We start from the raw sequence: 18,213 nt of genomic DNA, 5'->3' as shown, positions 1-18,213 counted from the left end.
TTTTGAGGACTAAATGAGATGCTTGTGAAGCTCTAGAATCATACCTGGTATGCAGTGAGTGCTAAGCAAGCACTGGTTCCCTCTTCCCTTGTGTATAGGGCTGCAAAAATGGCCAGCATAGTCCTGAGGAGAAGTTAGAGGTGTTGGACTCAGAGTCCTATGGAAGATAAGGCTGATAGGCAACGCCTTCCCGGTGGACTGTGTTAGAAGTGCAGGTGGTGGGATCTGGTGTCGGTAGTGGAAACAGCCAAGTAGTTTTCCAGTTTGGAAAATAACTGGCTGGGTTGTAGGCTGACTCATTGGGAAGAGTTTCCCTCCCCCTCCTTTCCTGTGGATGATGCTCAGATGATTTTATCTTATCTCTAACGTCCTGCTGTCTCTCTCTTCCCCCAGCAGGTTGTTATTACAAACATACTTAAAGGATAAGGGAGCATTTAGAGCCCCAGGTGAGGACTGTATCCTCTCCTCTTGTATCAGACGAATATAAAGGTATTTTCTCCTGTTGGGGCCGTGGAGAGTTGACTTCCATCAGGTAACCAGGGTTCTGGTGTGAGTCTGGCAACTGACAGATAACCCTAATATAATGCTTTGAAATTTTCAGTTTTCATGAGCATTTTCTTTATCCCCAGGTTGTCCCAGGTATAGTGGTTGTCAACCTTGGCTGCACATTATAATCATATGAGCGTTCAAAACAAAACTATAACCATGCCTGCACTCAGGCAATCTGTGCCTGGAGATGCATCTTGGGCATTGGTGATTTGATTTAAAGTTCCCTAGGTGATTCCAGTGTGCTGGTAGAGTCAAGAGTCACTGCCTATTTTGACATCAAATGTCCCATTTCTTTGATAGGAAAAGGAGTTTCAGGTAGTTAATTTTCTTGTCCAAGTTTGTAAAGGTAGGAAGAATAGAGCCAGGTATTGTGAATCCTAATCTCGTAAACTGGACTTTCTCCTCTAGCATGTTGCTTCTACACTCGTGGTAGGATCTGGAAACGTCAAGAAACAAAAGTTCTTTGAAATTTGCAAAGCACTGGGTTAGGGTTGCTTGTCAGTGGCCGGATTCACACCAGCATCCAGGTTGCCAGATGGCAGTAAAATTTCCATGGTCCCAGAGGAGAAAATGCTATTCTAGTCATCTGATAGGAGAGGAGGAAGTAGCTTCTTATTCATGAACCTCAGTTTTCTTATCTGTAGATTGGGATAGGAATGGACCTCCATAGACATTTTTTCCTAGAGAGAACAGTAGTGTTTGGGAAGAAAGGAACTCGCCATCTCATCTCTTAATTAGGATACACTGATTTTTTGACGTTATTTCAGTGATATTCATGCCTATTTGTGTAGGGCCTTGCTGATCCTCTCTGGGTATAAATCAGAGTGTTACTTAGCAGATAACCTGAACAGGGCTGTAAAAGATGCAAGATAAAGCAAGGAAAATTAGAGGATGTACTTTTCAACTTTCATACCTGCGACATCTCATTGACAGGGGCAGTCTAATACTACCATGGGGCTACTTTGACCATTAGGAACTCTTTTCTTTAGCTGAGCCTAAGTCTATTGCCCTCTAACTCCCAGAACTGATTCTGGTCTCGTCCACACAGAAAGCTGGCACCATATCCCCAGGATCCAGCTGTGAGGATCCTTCTCCAGGATGAACCAACTATTCTGCAGGGGACCCGCTTTTCAGTCCCCTTTCCAACCTGCTTGCTGCTCCCTAGCCTGGATCTATTTTAATGGGGGAAAAGAGACTCTTCCTCCCCTTCTCCTTTTGGGTTAATCCTATCTGGATTGGTGATATCTCATGCCCTAGAAGAAGATAGGCTGGCTTTCCCAAAGATGTGGTAGGTATAGCTTGAACCATTCCGTTTTTGGTTACTTTGATATTACAGGATGGTGGAGAACTCTTTGCCTGTGATTTTTCTGGCCACCACGTTATCATTACCTGGTTTGCAGAGAGATGGGCAACGTAAAGCCTTTGGATTCCAGGCAGACGCAGTTTAAATCTCAGCTCTGTCACTTACAGGACTGTGAGGAGGTTATGATAACTCTTTAAGTCTGAGATTTCTCATCTGTAAGGTCCTATCTTAGAGGGCCATTGTCATGGTATAGAAGATATGAAGTGTACTTAACATAATAAGTGTTCATTGCATGATAGTCTGTGCCCTTACAGACATCATGATCATTATCCTAGCTATTTGATAGATCAGTTTTGTCCATGTGGCAGCTGGTTGGTGCTAAGGGCTTCTTCATTCAGAGTCACCCTAGATGCTGGAGGTGATTGCAGGTGGGTCTGCATCATGAAGTCTATTGGCTTCTTTCCCTTCCCCCAGCTCTCTGAAACCATGGTAGTTGTTGCCTGCGATGCCACTGTTATTTCAGACCTCTGACTCCTGCTGTTATGCATAGTTCCTTGGGAAAGAAGACACTTGTCTTAATCATCAGTATTTAAGTGTCAACAAATGTCAGATCCTTTACAGAAAGCCCATCTTTCTTGAGTGGAAGAAAAACTTTCAGATAAGGGGTAGGGGGTGGTCATGTGGTCTGAGGACTAAGAAGATCTATTTATAAGCCTGGTCTAGATTTGTTTTGCTTGTGACTTTGCACATCACAGATACACCCAGACTCCAACTTGGGGATGTCTGGAAGACATTCCCTGTGAGCCATCCAGTTCCCAAAGGTACTGTAACCACTGCCAGTATAACCCTGCTCCTTATGCATTTGGAACTGTGGCCCTTGAAAACCAGTACCCTTCTGTCTTTTTGTTGTTGTTGTTATCTTATTTGGATAAATAACCCAGTGATCTAGTTTGGCTGAAATGACTTGTTTGAGAGCTCTTTGTGATTCAAGGGTAGTGGTCATCATTAAAAAAACGTACTGAACTTAGGCTTAGCAATAAGGAAATAACATCGTTTAGAGCTCTGGCTTCAGAAATGGCAAAGAAATGGAATGGAAAAATATGAAAAGTAGATAATGGATCCACAGTGATTTAATTCTTGGTGATATTTTCATTTTATGCAAATACCAAAAGAAAAAAAAAAACCCTGGCTATTTGAAAGAAAAACAGGAACCAAAAAAATATTTAGTGTTTGATCAAGCAAAAATCCTTTCACACATGTGCCAAGAGAGTTAAAACAAATATAGATGTTAAATAAAAGGCTCAAGTACCAAAGAGCAAAATTTAATGAAAGCCAGAACTGTTAAGTATGGATTCCTGTTGAGAAAAATGTCAATCTGTTTCAGTTTTCCCATTGCTCTATTTTTAAGAAAAGTGTAGTAAAAATACATAATACAAGTTAACTTTTTTCTTACTTTTGTTTTCCCCATCACCCCTCCATTGGTGAAAAACATCTTCTTCTGGAGTCTTGGACCCCCACATGGCATAGACCCTGTCTTCCAGCAGAGGTGGTCTCTCCCTATCAGCTCATGTTACTGGTGAGCTCAGTAGCTGGACAGGCATCTTACCAAGCCACAGGCAAAAGGTCTTTGAAATGTGTTGATGGTCGAGGGTTATTTCCAACTCCTCCGAAATGCAGACTCCCTAATGGTGGGTCATACCAGATTCTGCAGTGGTAGGCTAAGGGTTGAGAAAAATATGGGGTGAGGGCAAGGGGAGGGGAGGGCATCAGCTGGCAGTAGCGAAAAGAGAAAATCCATCTTGAGGGTCCCGCTTCACGTACCATGCCCACATTGACACGTGAGAGACTGAACAACAATGCTTGTGCTGAGAGGGTGGAGAGATTGATTCGGGGATGGCTCTCTGCTATGGCTGATGAAAGGAGGATGGAAGAGACATAGAGATGGTGGGTGTTCACTGAGAGAATCCATAGATGAAGCCAGTCATGCTGCACTTACTTGTAGGGAGGCTCTAAAACCTTTAGTTTGTCAGTGGCTAATGATAACCTCTAGCAGAGAAGACTGGATAGAAGTAGGGGGCAATGGAACAAGCCAGAATCTGGTTATCAATAAAAGCTGATGACACATGGCACGCACTGAATCATGCACCTAGGAGAGTGGCTGCTGGAGAGCTGGAAGCCAATTGCACCAAGAATGAGAGTTGGGATCTCCAAGAAAGCCATATGCCAGGACCTCCCAACACGCCCCCCACCACTAACCCCCAGGCAAAGTTGTAGTCAGCCTGGGCTTCTCTCTAGGAACCCTGTCTCTTCTCCAATCATATTTTAGTTCAGCTTTGTAGTCATAAATCATAGGCATACTGATTCTGGTCACTGAAATACAGCATCCTCATTCTGTCTCAGCCAGGGGGAAGGTCAGCCTCCTCGGATCAGAAGTTGGGGTCAGGGATTTTAAGGTCCCCCAGTGTCATTGTCAACTTAATCCATCTCCCTGTTCTCCTTCAAATCATTCAGCCTTGGGCATTTTACTTTGTAAAGATGACAGAACATTATCTGACCACATGCTAAAACAACACTTTTATGTGGACATAAAAACTCAAGTTCTCCACGTCAGTAAAACCTTAAATGTCATACTTTGTCTCTCAGTCCTAGGACAGGACACACCATGGAAGGTTCTTTTGCTTGTGGGCTTCAGTGAAGCTTCCTCTTCCAGAATTCTTCCATCAGCTTTCTTTTGCTTTTAGCTTGCATAACGTTTCCCCCCACCTCAGAGGCTCCAAAGAGACAGAGAGTCTACTCTACAATGGGGTTCCTGCCCAGATGTCAAGCAAATAAAAAGTGAGAATCAGGAGTGGTTTTCTCCCTGGCTGTCAGCTATTCCCACGGCTCTGCTTGGTTCAGGAGGCTAGTTGTCCTTCAGCCACCAGAGTGCCTTTGAGCTTGAGCTTTGCAGAAGGACACACTTCTCAGGGCTCAGGTTGACTGTGAAGGAGCAGATTGTTCCACCGAAGGTCTAGGAGACGGCTGTTACACATTAAAGGAAGATGGATCTGAGCCTCCAGCAGTAACGTCATGGGTCTTTCTTGGTCTGCACCCCTGCCTTTATCCTCTCTACCACCCTCGGTCTGAGTTGCTTCACACATGTTCTCACAAGGACTAAGTCTGCGCTTAGGCAGTGCCCTGTCTGTGGAAGGCAGCCAGTTCCTCCAGCAACGTCGGTCTCCATCTTGGCTCGGGGCCAAGGCATGGAGGGGAATTTGGAGAGCTCCCATGACGAATTAATTTGAAGATTGCTTTTCCCCTTTTGCTTGCTTGTCAGGTGGAACAAATCTTGAATCTCCAATCTGAAAACTGAAGAGGGATGGGGAGGGAGTTGGGAATAAGAAGTATGGAGAAGGAAGGGGACTAACAGAACCTGCAAACCATGGATATTAGTAAGAAAAAAATATTGCACACACTAAGACACATTAACAACCAAATTAAAAGAAAACAGCAGTTTCCTCATTAGTGTTCCAGTGACTCGGTGTTAAGAGACACAGGCTGTATTTGACAGGGTTATTCTCCCCTTATTGCAGTACAGTTTATTTGTCATCCTCACTTAGCAAATGAAAAAAAGGTGAAAGAACATCAAAAAAAGAAAAGGGGGCGCAAAATGGTTTCTCAATTCTTCAGGAAAATCTGTTGAATTATTCTCCTGTGGTCATGGTGGTTGGTGGCGGCTGCGTTTCATTTTGTTGTTTTTGGCACTGAAGGGTTTGGGATGGAACTGGGGGAGCATGCGCATACTCCCCACGGGGTCTCCGTCTGCTCCGGTTACAATCCTGTGGCTCCCAAGGGCATCCCTGAACTGTGGCTCATGCAGGGAATCGATTGCATGGACTTGGGGAAGTCATGGCTGACCACCCGGCCGTTCTCTCCACTCCCACCGCCGCTGGCTCCTGCCCCGCTGTTTCGGGGGAGCGTCGATGTCCGTATGGCTTCGTTGATGGATTGCTGTGGGATCAAACAGAAACCCTTTTCAGGAGGACCGGGGGCTCTTCCCCGGGTCCTTGGCAATGACTGGCAAGGAGAATGAGTCAACACTGGACTTAACATTGTCACCCCAACTTTCCTCCCCATCCAACTTTTTCTCTAATCTATAATGCAACTGTTGACTTCCCACAAACCCACAAAACTGTTGCGTGGCTCCGGACAAGTGTGATTCCCTCTCTGGACCTCATGTTCTCTTGATTTAATGAGGTGTGCTGGACTGGGGGATCTCTAAGATCCTTTCTGGTTCTTATGTTCTGTGATTTCTAAAGGTAGAATAGTCCCACAGTTGTATTGATGATAATAAACGCAGCAACACAACCAAGTAGAAAAGCTCTGGAAATGGGGTTGAGGAAACTTGGGTTTTAGTTCTGGTTCTGACATCAACTAGTCCTGTGACCTTGTACATGTTTCCTTACCTCTCTAGACTTTTAAAATCTCTGTGTTTGTCAAAATGTAATTATCTATGTACCTACCAACTCTTAGTAGCAAGAACAGGGCTATACTGTGTGAAAAATGATTTGACATGTTAAGAAAAATTGAGGGGGTATCATCGTTGGGTGAAAATTTAAAACTACCTCTGATTTATTTCTGGAAAAATACTATCCTACTTCTAGCAGCGTGTGTTAATTGGACATAGGACTTGTTTCAGTAATATAATAGGCAAAGAGTAATTGGAAAGAAGCATGTGCTAAAGAAAATGAGAATGCATTCCAAAGATCATGATCTGTGTGTCAGCTGCATCCTGTCAGTGCATACAACCTGTACTTCTAGGCTGACATGTAAGATCAGTGCTACCAAGCTGTCATTTTTAGAACGCTGGAATTCTAGGTGTGAAAAGAACTCCAGAGATCACTCCAGGATCAGATGAGTTAGCCAGAATGTTCAAGACCACCATCTGTAATTAGAATATATCCTATTAGATGAGAGGAACTGTTCTGTTCCGAGTTCCTCGGAAGAAATAAACTTCATGGTATGAATCCTCTTCTTATCACTTCCAACTTCCCATTAAAAGATTCCCATGGAATTTTTGAGGTGGGGCTTAGTTTCTTCATGGGAATCAACGCGAAGGAGAATGGTCTATGAGTTGAGAGGTTTCTTTCTCCAAGACCAACCCTTCATTCAAGGTTCATTTTGTTCTTGCCTTCTTGAAGTTGTCTGAGACTGTACCACCAAGTGCTGCCCCCTCACCCCCGCCCAGTATGCACACATTATACATTCATTTGCAATGATTCTGCTTCAGGTCTGTAACCTCTGTACTCCTTAAGAGAGTTGACTCTCTGGAGGAGGGCAAGGGCCATGTCTTCTCAATCCTTAGCCACCTCCCAGAGAGTCCAGCATGTAGTTAGATGCTCAGTGATTATCCTTGAATTTGTCTAAGAAAAGACACCCACGTAGACTCATTCTCCAACAGTTTTTGGCTTCTTCCTTTACATATTGCCATGATTCTAGAGATCAGAGAAGTCAGTCAGCCTACTGTGGCTGGGCAGACATAAACAGGGCAGTTTTGACCCAGTTGTTATTCTTTCTGCTATGTTCTGCTGGGAGGATCCTCTTATCACTGGCAATTCTGACAATGTTTTAAAATATTCTTTCTTAAAAAAAAATCCATGATTCAGACAGGTTTGTCCCATATAATGCACCACCCACACTGGTCCTGTCTCATCAAACCCCTGGACGTGATTTATTTACATTCTGCCTGGTTGTCCTACACTGAAGAGGAAGTGTGACCTGGACTGCATCCTTCTAAGTCAAGGCCAAATAAACACCAGTCTGACACTCGACGGGGGAAATGTGAAGAGAAAGCATGGGGAATTAATGGTAACTTATTCTCACTTACAAAATGTTGAAAGAAAAATAAATTTATATTTGTGTCTGTGGGAAGTGTGGAACCTTCTACGGATTAGCTTTGGAATGTCTATCTTCTATGATTTTTGTCTTCCACATTCCTTTATTTAGAAAAAAAAAAAAGTTTAAAGTTCACATAGATCACCCTGGGCTTGTTTCTCAAAACATCTTACATATTTCCATAATATTCCATGAAAGTTGTTGGTACTTGACACATTTATCTTAAAGGAAAAGACAGATGCCATAATAAATACTGATGCCTATCAAAGTCTGAGATAACTCAGCCAGGCACGTAGCTAAAAAACTTCCAAGCTGACGTCACTCAGAATTGGTTTTCATATAGGCTAGGGGATTACCAGGGGTCAATGATTCCATTCTCCTACTGAGGGTGGGTATTACCCGCTTACTGGCTTTCTTTCTAATCTCAGGGATCTCAGGAGAAAAGATGAATAGAATCAAAACTTCGGAATGAGAAACAATACAGAAAATGACCATTTCACTAATTCTCAAACTTGGTGTCACATTGACATCATCTAGGGGGTTTTGGGGGAAAAACACTGATGGTCGAGACCTACCTTGGGGATGTTGACTTCATAGGCGTGGTGTGTGTTTTTAAAACTCCCCAGGTGATTCTAATATGCAAGCAAGGTGGAAACAGACTGATCTAGTTTATTTAACTTTATAGAGAAAGTGAGGACTTATCATTGACTTGCTTAAAGTTTTAGTTATCTGAGACCTAGTGCCAAAGTAGATGACCTTCTGACTGTGGTTCCTCCTACCTCCTGCAGCCAGACTGTTTAAGCTGATGTCATTCCTCCCCTTGCTGTGGGAACTGTGGTTCTCCCTTGTCCATCCTTGACATAACCAGCCATTCTTAAAGTTCATCCTTATAAGCTGTTCTTGAAACTGACACTCAGAGAGAAAAGGGTGAGTGAAAAGTGTCACCTCAGAGTCCCCCAGGATGATGCTTCAGAGACTCATTTTTCTAACAGTGATTACATCCTAACTTCTCAGCCACTTGCTTTTCTAATAGAAGTTTGGCCAGCCTCTGCATGTCATAGAACAGCCTAATAAAAGCTCAGGCCTCAGTGATGACCTCATCCTCGCACACATGCTAAGAGCAGAGTGACTGCCTTGCTGGGGAGGATGCACCCCCTGCATTGCCACATCTCTCAGCTGCTCGTTAATTCCAGTGAAATGTGCAAAGCCTCAAGGGCTGTGGTTTAAACACACCCTGTATTAGCACCACCGCTACAATTAGGAAAAATCAGCAGCTCTCCTAGGGCTGCGAGTGGCGGGATTATTTTCCTTTAGGAGTGAGGTGGTGGATAACAAAGAACCTGGTTGTCCTTAATCTCAGCTGAGGGCTCAGGATCCAGTCTGTTTTCTCAGGCAGGGAGGAGGGACAGGGGATCTGGAACTGTTCAATATGGAATATTTCTTGGCTTTTATATTTTTGCTACTGTATGACAGTTTCAGTTATACTCAAATGTTGTGGTTGCCTGAAGTCCTTTTCTGAGTCCCTAGCTTTCACATCCTCTCCGTTTCCCTCAGTCTTCCTGGCCTACTGGGCAAAAGTTCTGGTCTTTGGGTCTGTGATACTTGTATATCCTTTGGTAGCAACGGTCTCCCCTTGGTTAATCTTTTCCTGTTTCAAGTCTGTTAAACATCACTTTCTCAGGGAGGCCTCTCTGTCCTGCCCCAGACCCCACTCCCCAGTCAGGACTTGACAGCATTGGGCATTTTTCTTCATTGAGCATATACCTATTTGTTTATTTTCTGTCTTCCCATTAAATTCTCAGCTTCCTGAGAACAGAAGCTGCGTCTGCTTTGTTCCTGACTGTATCCCCAGTGCTGAGCAATGCCTAGCAGGCCGTGGAGCTCCAGTTTGTCTTTGTGGAAGGATGCCTGCAGGGTGACACTTGTTTTGTGTCCTGCTCATGTGACATCTAAGGAGAAAGGGTCTCAACAATGCAGATGCAAAGGGTTACATACCATGGATGACCTCAACAACTAGGTCAAAAAAACCTAAGGATAAGGGCTACATCTTATTTGTTTGTGTATTGTGGGTGGGGTTTTGAGGGGACATAGTAGGTGATAAAAATTACCTGTGGCCACGTGGTTGGAGAGGAGAGAGTAATTTATGAGAAGTGGTACCAGGAACCCAGGCTTTGCAGAGGCCATATTGGAGGTCTAATTCCTGTTCCTCCAGCTCCTAGCTTCTGTGACCTTTTTAGAAAAACTACTTAGCCTCTCCCAACCCCTCTTGATTTATCTGCAGACTTGCAAGCACAGCACATTACAGGGTTAATATACATAAAGCGCTCTGAACATGGACGTCACTAAAAGATGTCTTTCCTTTTTTCCTCCCTTCCTTCTCTCTCCTTCCTTCCCCTCTTTCCCTTTTCTAGCCACTGTTCCTCTCTTCCTCTTTCCCACGTGGGGAAAGGGCTGGTTAAACACTGTTGGAAAATAGGAGGCCGATCATGAACTAGGTTTAGGGGCTCAAGGCTTTATGAATTGGCCACATATTATGACAAAAGAAAGAAACAAGAGGGAAGTTTATTGCTAAAGGCCCTGGACACTGTCATTGTGGTCCTCTGTGTGAGGCTGGAGACTGTACTTCTGAAAAGAGCTAGTCTGCCTTTGGAGACAGCAAAGTACAGAATAATAAAGAAAACTGCAAAGCTGGAAAGTCTGAGAGGCAAGCAAAATGTGTTGTACTTATCTCCTTTGGATAAGAGAAGAGTTGATGGACCTTTGAAAATTAGGGGCTGGGTTGATTAATAAAGACCAGAGAAGCATCTTTTCTGCAGATGGAAGATTAAAATTCTATGTGGAGACTTAGGGAGTTGGGCAGAAGTCATGCCAACCAATGGAATTTATTATAGAATAGTGGGATGAAAGACCTTGCATTAATGATTCCAAGAGATCTTGATGTTGGTTCTTGAGAAAGTCAATATCTTTGGAAAAGGAAGGGTGAGAGTGGACCAAGGAGCTATGTCATGACTCAGTGACCTCTTATAAGGATTCTTGTCTTTACCTGAGCATTGCCACTTCAGCAGCAAATGTCAACATTGTACAGGTTTCAGAGGATCTTAGTCTTTAGCCACCCTGGTACCACCACCTGGCACTGACTATGATCAGCGTGATTAGTGGGACATGGTCATCATAGGAAGGGCTGGAAGTCCAGGTTTCCTGCTTGGTGGATGCCTGGTCTCATCAGATCTTATGAGTACAAACAGATGGGACCAGAAGCACTTTTGATAATGTTGTGTGTGCCTCCAGGCTGGGTGGTTTTGATGGTTGTGTTTGCTTAACCAAACAGCACCCCCTTCCCATGCCTCACATATCATCCTCCAAGAGATTTTCTCTAAATACAATTCCACATTAATTTTACTAATACTTACCCTATGTGTGTGTGATGCCCAAAGAGAAATCAGACCCAGCTTCTTACCTTAAGAAAATCACAATCCATATAGCTTAAAAAAACCTAGGACATGTAAGTGAGGGCTGTAAAAGGAGTCTTAAGGAGGCTGTAGCTGGCCAATAATAATAATATTTCATATCATTCATAATATTATGAAATATTACTATAAATTCTCATTGTTGTTATTATTTATCAAGGGCTTCCTATGGCCCAAGCAACTTCCCAAGCTCTTTATATCCACTCTTATCATGTGATTTTGTGAGGTAGGTACTACAACTAGCCCCATTTTATAGAAAATGAGGATTGCAGAGCTATTGAAACGTGTCCAAGATGACAGTTAACAGGTGGCACAGGCAGGATTTGTACTCAGACATCCAGTCTCCAGAGCCTGGCTTTAGACCACTGTACTGCACTGCATTCTTAGGGAATATGTGGTGTGTACTGGGCCAATCCTAGGACCATCCCATGGGGAAGGTTTTGGGGGGTTGTGTTCACCTAGTTCTTCTCCTGTTCTCCTCACTGCCTCTGGAAGGACCTTTCCACACTTTGGAGGGTAAGACAGGAGAGTCTTTCAGCTTATGTTTTAGATGGTATTGGCAAAGAAAGCTTTATTTAGGATCAGGAAGGCCAAGCTCCTTGGAAGCCTACATCCGAGGCCCATGCTTTTGCTGTGCTTTGTCCCTTTTGAGAAGACCTGGATTTGGGTGAGCTGATCAAGGGTAGGACTAAGGTGTTCCTAGGACCCCTGACCAAATACCACCACACTACCCTCCCTTAATTATTCCTTGTTATTGTATCTTAGGAAGTTGGCTTTTAAATGGGTCCTGTGGGACAGAAGACAGGAAGAGGGATTGGCCTGCATAAAGACACATGGGTGGAAAGCATGAGGTGGGTGGCTGGAGTACGGAACATGTAAGGAGAGCAGATTGCCTGGGAGGGGAAAGGAAGCTAGAACCATGACGTGGGATTGCTGAATGCCAGGACAGAAGGCCCTCCTCCCCCAGCTCCCTCTCCCTGTGTGCAATACTGAGTGCAGAGTTTCCAAACAGGAGAAGCAGATGTCCAACAGTGTCTTCTCCAAGAGGGACCCTGGAGGTATATGTAGAACTGATGCCTAAGACAGGGAGAGGTTGGCAGGAGGCTACCGTTGTGATCCACCAGTGGGTATGCTGAGCTTGGGAGTGATTGCATGTTGAAAAAAGGGCTTCTTAGGGCATATTCTAGGAGAGCAAATCCTACCAATGACTCTTAGTCTAGTCCAGCCAAGGTCACAGCGTAGGGTACATTGCTCAGAATGACTGCGCTTCTTTCCGCTTCTGTTGGTACGAATCCCACTTGTCCTTCCTCTTAATTTCTGCTCCTTCCTGGAAGCCTTCTCTGTTTTCTCCCTCCTCTATCCCTAGAGGCATTCCTGTCTAAACCATAGTTAGGTTCCCTGGGTACTTTTTCTGTGTCACTCTTTGTTAAAAATGCTGAAGGTTACAGACTGCCCCTTAGTCCTCTCTGCCTCCTCATGATGTCTTCTTGCTTATGGTGTTGCTTACATGAGTAACACTTCCATAAATATTTTCTTATTGAAAATAAATGACGAAATGGGAGGGACCATGGAGGTCATTCAATCCAGACTCCCTTTGGATACTTGAATCCATATCCTTGTCAAGAGTTACTCAGCCTCTATGGCTATACCTCCAGTAATGGGGTGCTTGGTACTTACTGAAACAGTCCATCCCATTTTGGAGTAGCTCTGAAAGAAAAGTAGATCTCACTTACTGTGTTCATATCTGTTCTCCGCAGCTTTTAGTCACTAGTTCTTGTTGTATACCTTGGGACTGCACAGAATTAAATTCTTTTCTTTACCCCTTGAAATGTCTTCATGTTTTTATAGACAGCTCTCATATCTTCCATAATTCTTCCCTTTTCCAATTAGTTGCCTTCAACTGTATTTGATTTGATTTGGGGTTATCTGTTTAATCCGCTTACCATTCTCTGGGCATTGTCCTCTTTGCCAAAGTCCATCTTACCATATGGTGGCCAAGAAAAGACCTAATTCGCCAAGCATGGCAAGACCATCCACCCTGCAGAGGGAAGATAGCCCTTCCCCTGTCTTGGGAGCTCCACTTCAGTTAATGCAACCTCAGGGAGAAACCACCTCTGTAGTAATCACTCTTGCCTCACACTGTCTTGACTGTCCCCATAAACCCTCAACTTTTAATCTCATTCCCCATCTCTGGCTGATGCATTTATTTTTTTCAGGCCTTATGTTTACCCTGGCATATGCCATCTTCCTTCTTTTCTCACAGCTGCCACTTTCCCTGTCACCTTTCTCATAACAGCTGTCTGTCATCCCCTGCCTTGGGCTGGCCTCAACCTCCTGTTACTCTCTCCCCTTTCTAGTAAAGGAACTCCCAGGAAACCCAGCTATATCACAGAACAGGTTAGGAAAAAGGCCTGGGAAGATGATGCCACCTTCATCCGCTTGGATTCGCTACGGGATTTGTAGCAAAACTCGATTAAGGCAACCAGCATGGCTAGTCCAAGCCCTCCAATCAGGATGTAGAACACGCCAGCCACATTGCTAAGGCTCAGAGCGCTCGTCTTGTCCTAGGAAGGGGAGGCAGGAAAGGAGGGGCAGGGGGAAAGAGTAAAGTGAGTCAATAGGCTAGAGACCAGCTAAGTAACAGCATTTTAACACACATACACTCAACCCCCATCGCCCTCTTTAACATTCGTAATAGTGGAAAGGCTTTATGTTCATTGACATTGTTAAACATTCCCCAGGATAAAATGCATACATTTGTGTGTGTGTGTGTGTGTGTGTGTGTGTGTGTGTGTGTAACAATTTTCCAAGCATCCCTGGTTATATTTAATTTATAATTATATTTGCCCTCTTCCCCAATGCCTGGACTAGGGTGGGAGATGCCTCAAGAAATTCAGAGCAGCTTCTACCAAGATCAGCACCCTTGAGCTTACCCCATTCTTTCAGTCCCTCCCTTTTCAGTTCAGTTCTTGCCCCCATCCCCTCTGTTGCTCAGCAACATATTGGCCTCCCTTTTTGTTTATGCCGGAACATTTTTTTCTGAAAGTTGGTACTTAAAATGAACTTTCCCCTAGATGTGCATTTGATTTCAATTTAATAAGACAGCTATTGTACGTATAATAAAGATCAACCAATGTATCCAATGTATACCTTTAACTTACTGTGCTGAGTCCCAACTGAGGGGAAAAGAAAAGTGGTGCGGGGGATTGGAATAGAAAAAAGGTACTGAGATAGAAAAATGGCTCTATTGAATCCTAATAATTATGCTTAATTGGAATCATTTTTCTGGTGGAGGTGCTTGCTAAAAAAACACCGTAGGCATACTCAGATGGCTACATTTAGAAATCTCTGTTGCTTGTGGTAAAAGGTCTTGCACTGATTGTGGATGAACAGGATCATAGAGCAGGATGCTTAATTCCTGGGGTCCTGAGGACAAGTGTCCATGTCCAACAGGAAGTGGACAGAGCTCATATCATGGAGCCTGAGAAAAGTCATCAGTTGGTGAGACCATCCCTGAGTTCCGTCAACTCCAGTGGGTTTAAGAGTGGGGGACTGAGAGCAACCAGACAAAACTGGTGGTCATGGGGGCAGGAAATGGCTCAGGGAGAGGGGGCTACTGCTCAAATTCTTGACACAGAAAAGAGAACATCTTTAAATCTTGGAAGAATACTCATCTCCAAATGTCATGGTAGCTCAAACACTTTTGTTTATATTGTTGGCTCAGGTACACATTTCTCATCAACTTTAAATGAAATGCACGTCTCCTCTGGCACAGGCACACAGAATGGTGTGTTGGTGGCACCAGGTAGGATTCAGCTTTTACATCTCTCCATGTGTTCTTTTTTCAGGTGGGGATGTAGGCAAACCATGCAAAGGGTGAACTGTCATGCCCTAGGGACTCCTCTGACATCTGCCTATTAGAATATGGGTATGTGGAAAGGGTCAGTAATTGACTGAGTCAGTGGCCTCTGCCCTAGTTCTACTTGGTGCATTGTACAGGATTCAGCAGGGCTGAGCTTGGGGACTGCAGCTGGCAAATAGCAGCGTGCCTTCCCTCCCCAGAAGCAGCCTTGGCCGGCAGAGCTTTAAGATTATCTAAACTATACCCCTTTGGTGGCTTCCTGTATTGCTAAAGCAGATGGCTCTTGAATATGGGTTACACTTGGCAAGGCATAACCTGGCTTGGGAAGCAGTGGAAATGATTATTCAAAGGGGTAGAATTTCTCCTGCTCTGGCATAATGGCCTGATAAGGGAAATGCACAAAAATGAGTTTGGTGCTTTGGTACTTGTCTGAACAAGTAAGTCCGAACTTGGCTTGATTTTTCAGAATGCTCAAAATGTCTCCCTGTTTGTTGTTCGTGAGTTCTGAATTCTGCTTCTGGAAAGTAAGTCTTTAGGTTCTTGGAGGACTTACGGTTTGTAGAAGTTCCTATAAAACTCTACTAGGGGTGCGGTGGGAAGGCATGTTAATATATTATCAGCTCACACCTTAGAAGAGAGTGGTTGACAGTGATGCTCAGAGGGAGTGGATGGGGAGCAGGCCTGGGGGAAGGTGGTAGATCAGAAAGCTGGGAAAAAGTATTGAGTCTTGTTGATGTCACAGGCTGCTGGTCAGCCTTTCAGTAGCTGATGTGCATTTTGCCTCCTTGGTCACCAGGGCTGTTTCTGTTTGCTTCTTCATGGGCTTTTCAAGTTCATCTTGGTTGTGGATTGCCTTCAAGGATAAGGGAGTGGTGGGCATCTTTTTTTGTTATTATTTTCAAAAGACCCTACTTAAGAGGGCATCTGTCTACCTGACTGTAGAAGGTGGAGTGTCCATTTCTGATATACCTGGGAGGAAAATAGGGTCAGATCTTCATATGGACGTGGGAGCAGAAGGCATATTTTATGTACCTGCAGAAGGAGAGAGGTCCAATGACTGAGCATTTGATTATGTCCGAAGGTGAAAAGCATCCCCCAGTTCTGAAGGAGGTCTCTGGTCCATAGAGATGGCAGCGTATGTCTTTGGAGGAACATATCCCATACAAACAAATAGGGAAACCAGATGGTGTGGGGACTGCCACCTCTTGCAGGACACAGTGCTACTGGTCCTTCTTCACGTTGACACAATTCTGAGAAGACCTCTGGGATCAAGGAGGCTCCTGGGCACTATCACCACCAGTATCAGAAAGGAAACTTAAATGAAGCACTGCTGTCTAAATTTGGCATAATTCAATAGGGTGTAGAATGAGGGACTCATGTTGGTGTCTTCTTAGCCCAAGCAGTTGAGGAATTTACATCTAGGCAGGGTGTATAATTTTCCTCACATGTGCCCTTCATTGGCTTTTTGATAGCATCATATTTAGTCCTTTCTAAAGAGGCCCAAGGCCACGGTCCTCTGCTGAGTTGCTATTACTAACTCTATTTGACTCGTTCTGTTGGAATATGACTATCTTGGGGTAGGAACAAAAATCTCTTTTATTTAAGAATAGAGCTCTGATTCCTCAGTGTCCATGTAAGAGGGGACTTTCTCATGCACTTGTGTACAAAGAGCTATGTTCATGTTTCATGGGCAAGCTGCAAGCTTCCCGGCTTTGACCAGGGAGGCAGAAAGACAGAATCCGAGTCTTCTGAGCACCTCTCTGGGAGACCCGTTCTCCTCCCCTCCCTTAGCAGCTGTACTCCCCAAACCAGGCAGCTTGTTGGTGGGAGTGAAAAACTCACAAGTTGTCTTCCGCCAGGAGCAGGGAAAGAGAGTGACGGTATTGAGAAGAATGGCAGGTGAAAAGAAACACAAAAATTCCGCCTTTCAGAATCGTTCAGCTTGTTGTTATGGTGACGAGGCTCTCCTTCATCTGTTCCCATTAACCTGTTGTCTTGATTTGCCGCCTTCCCCATGTGCAAGAGAGATTTTTTTTTCTTTTTCCTATTTTTTCTTGCTCTTCCCGCATAATGGGGGACTGTCTCAGACTCCCTCTGTATTTCTGAGCTGACTTCCCTTCCCAGAATGCGCGGCTGGCTTGAATCTTTGTGAGGAGGGTTGAGCCAGGTCCGAGGCAGAGAGACTTGACGCTTTTTAATGGCACACGTAGACAGTTCTAAGCAGAAGCCAAGGCCTTTGGCTGTAAGACCAGTCCCTCCCATGGAGACTGGTGCTGCCTGTCATTGCAAGGCCTACGAAATCTAGACCAAGCTTCAGTTTTCTCCAAATACTCCCATTCCTTCTTATCTTCCTGGTGTGAGTGCTTAAAATCCTATGAAGTAAAGGCTGTAGCTTCTGCTCTCCTCTGCATTCCAGAGGTTTTCTGATGCTGGACAACTGGAGTTTTAGAGGCTGCTTGCAGTCCTTCCTCATGTGGAATCTGTAACCTGACTGTGCCTTTCAGGGCAGTAAGAATAGTCCAGCCGTTCTTCCATGTATTAGCCTTCCTGCTATAGTAGGCTTTCTCTCGTGCCTTCCCAAAACGTCTCTCTTTGACCTATGACCATTTTCCTGGGTTCTTGCCCATTTCCTAGGAGTGGAGACTGAGTGGTTGGTTAGGCTCACTCACAAGCTAGGATCAAAGTGAGGGAGTTATGGGAAGATGGGTTTTTTTGAAAAATTTTGAATTTTTTAATTGAATGAAAGGAAGACCTTTCAACTCAGCAGAGCTGTCCAAAAGTGGAACGCCCTGCTCTGGATAGGGGTGAGCTCCTCAAACGTGGATGTAGTCAGGAAGAAGCTGATGAGGTCATCAAAGGAATTCAAACTCTGGACAGAGGGTTATACCAAGTGACCTTTAACACTCATCCTGACCTCAAGAGATTTGAGGCAGGTAAGGAATTCCTAGAGGGCCTGGGATCATGCCTTTTATAAATTCTCCCTAGAGACTAGCCTCTTTAGGGGATGCAGAAAAAGAACTCTTGTTAATTGGCAACTTCTGCTGTTCCATTTCCAATCTAGGCCAGTTCTCTAGCCTGCATATTTTCCCCAAGAGCAACACAGGATGAGAATTGGCCCATTGTACTAATAATTGGCAAGGCAAATGCTGCGAAAGCGA

At 44.4% G+C, this 18,213-nt stretch overlaps 1 protein-coding gene across 2 annotated transcripts in view; it reads right to left on the bottom strand.

The window, feature by feature from the left end:
• Positions 1-3,010: 3,010 nt before the first annotated feature.
• Positions 3,011-18,213, bottom strand: part of GRIA1 (glutamate ionotropic receptor AMPA type subunit 1) — a 289,213-nt gene continuing 274,010 nt past the window's right edge. The window contains exons 15-16 of one of the 2 annotated variants that reach the window (XM_010970020.3): positions 13,623-13,757; positions 3,011-5,863 (exon numbers count right to left, since the gene is read on the bottom strand). In XM_010970020.3, the coding sequence (XP_010968322.2) occupies positions 5,663-5,863; positions 13,623-13,757 (336 nt within the window). In that variant the 3' untranslated portion in view covers positions 3,011-5,662. The remainder of the gene's footprint in view (positions 5,864-13,622; positions 13,758-18,213) is intronic. The other variant, XM_010970019.3, reaches the window with a different exon arrangement.

The sequence above is a fragment of the Camelus bactrianus genome, chromosome 3, assembly GCF_048773025.1.
Source record: "Camelus bactrianus isolate YW-2024 breed Bactrian camel chromosome 3, ASM4877302v1, whole genome shotgun sequence".
NCBI classification, from domain to species: domain Eukaryota; kingdom Metazoa; phylum Chordata; class Mammalia; order Artiodactyla; family Camelidae; genus Camelus; species Camelus bactrianus.
The sequence above is the reverse complement of the archived record's forward strand: the minus strand, read 5'-3'. Positions and strand labels throughout refer to the sequence as shown.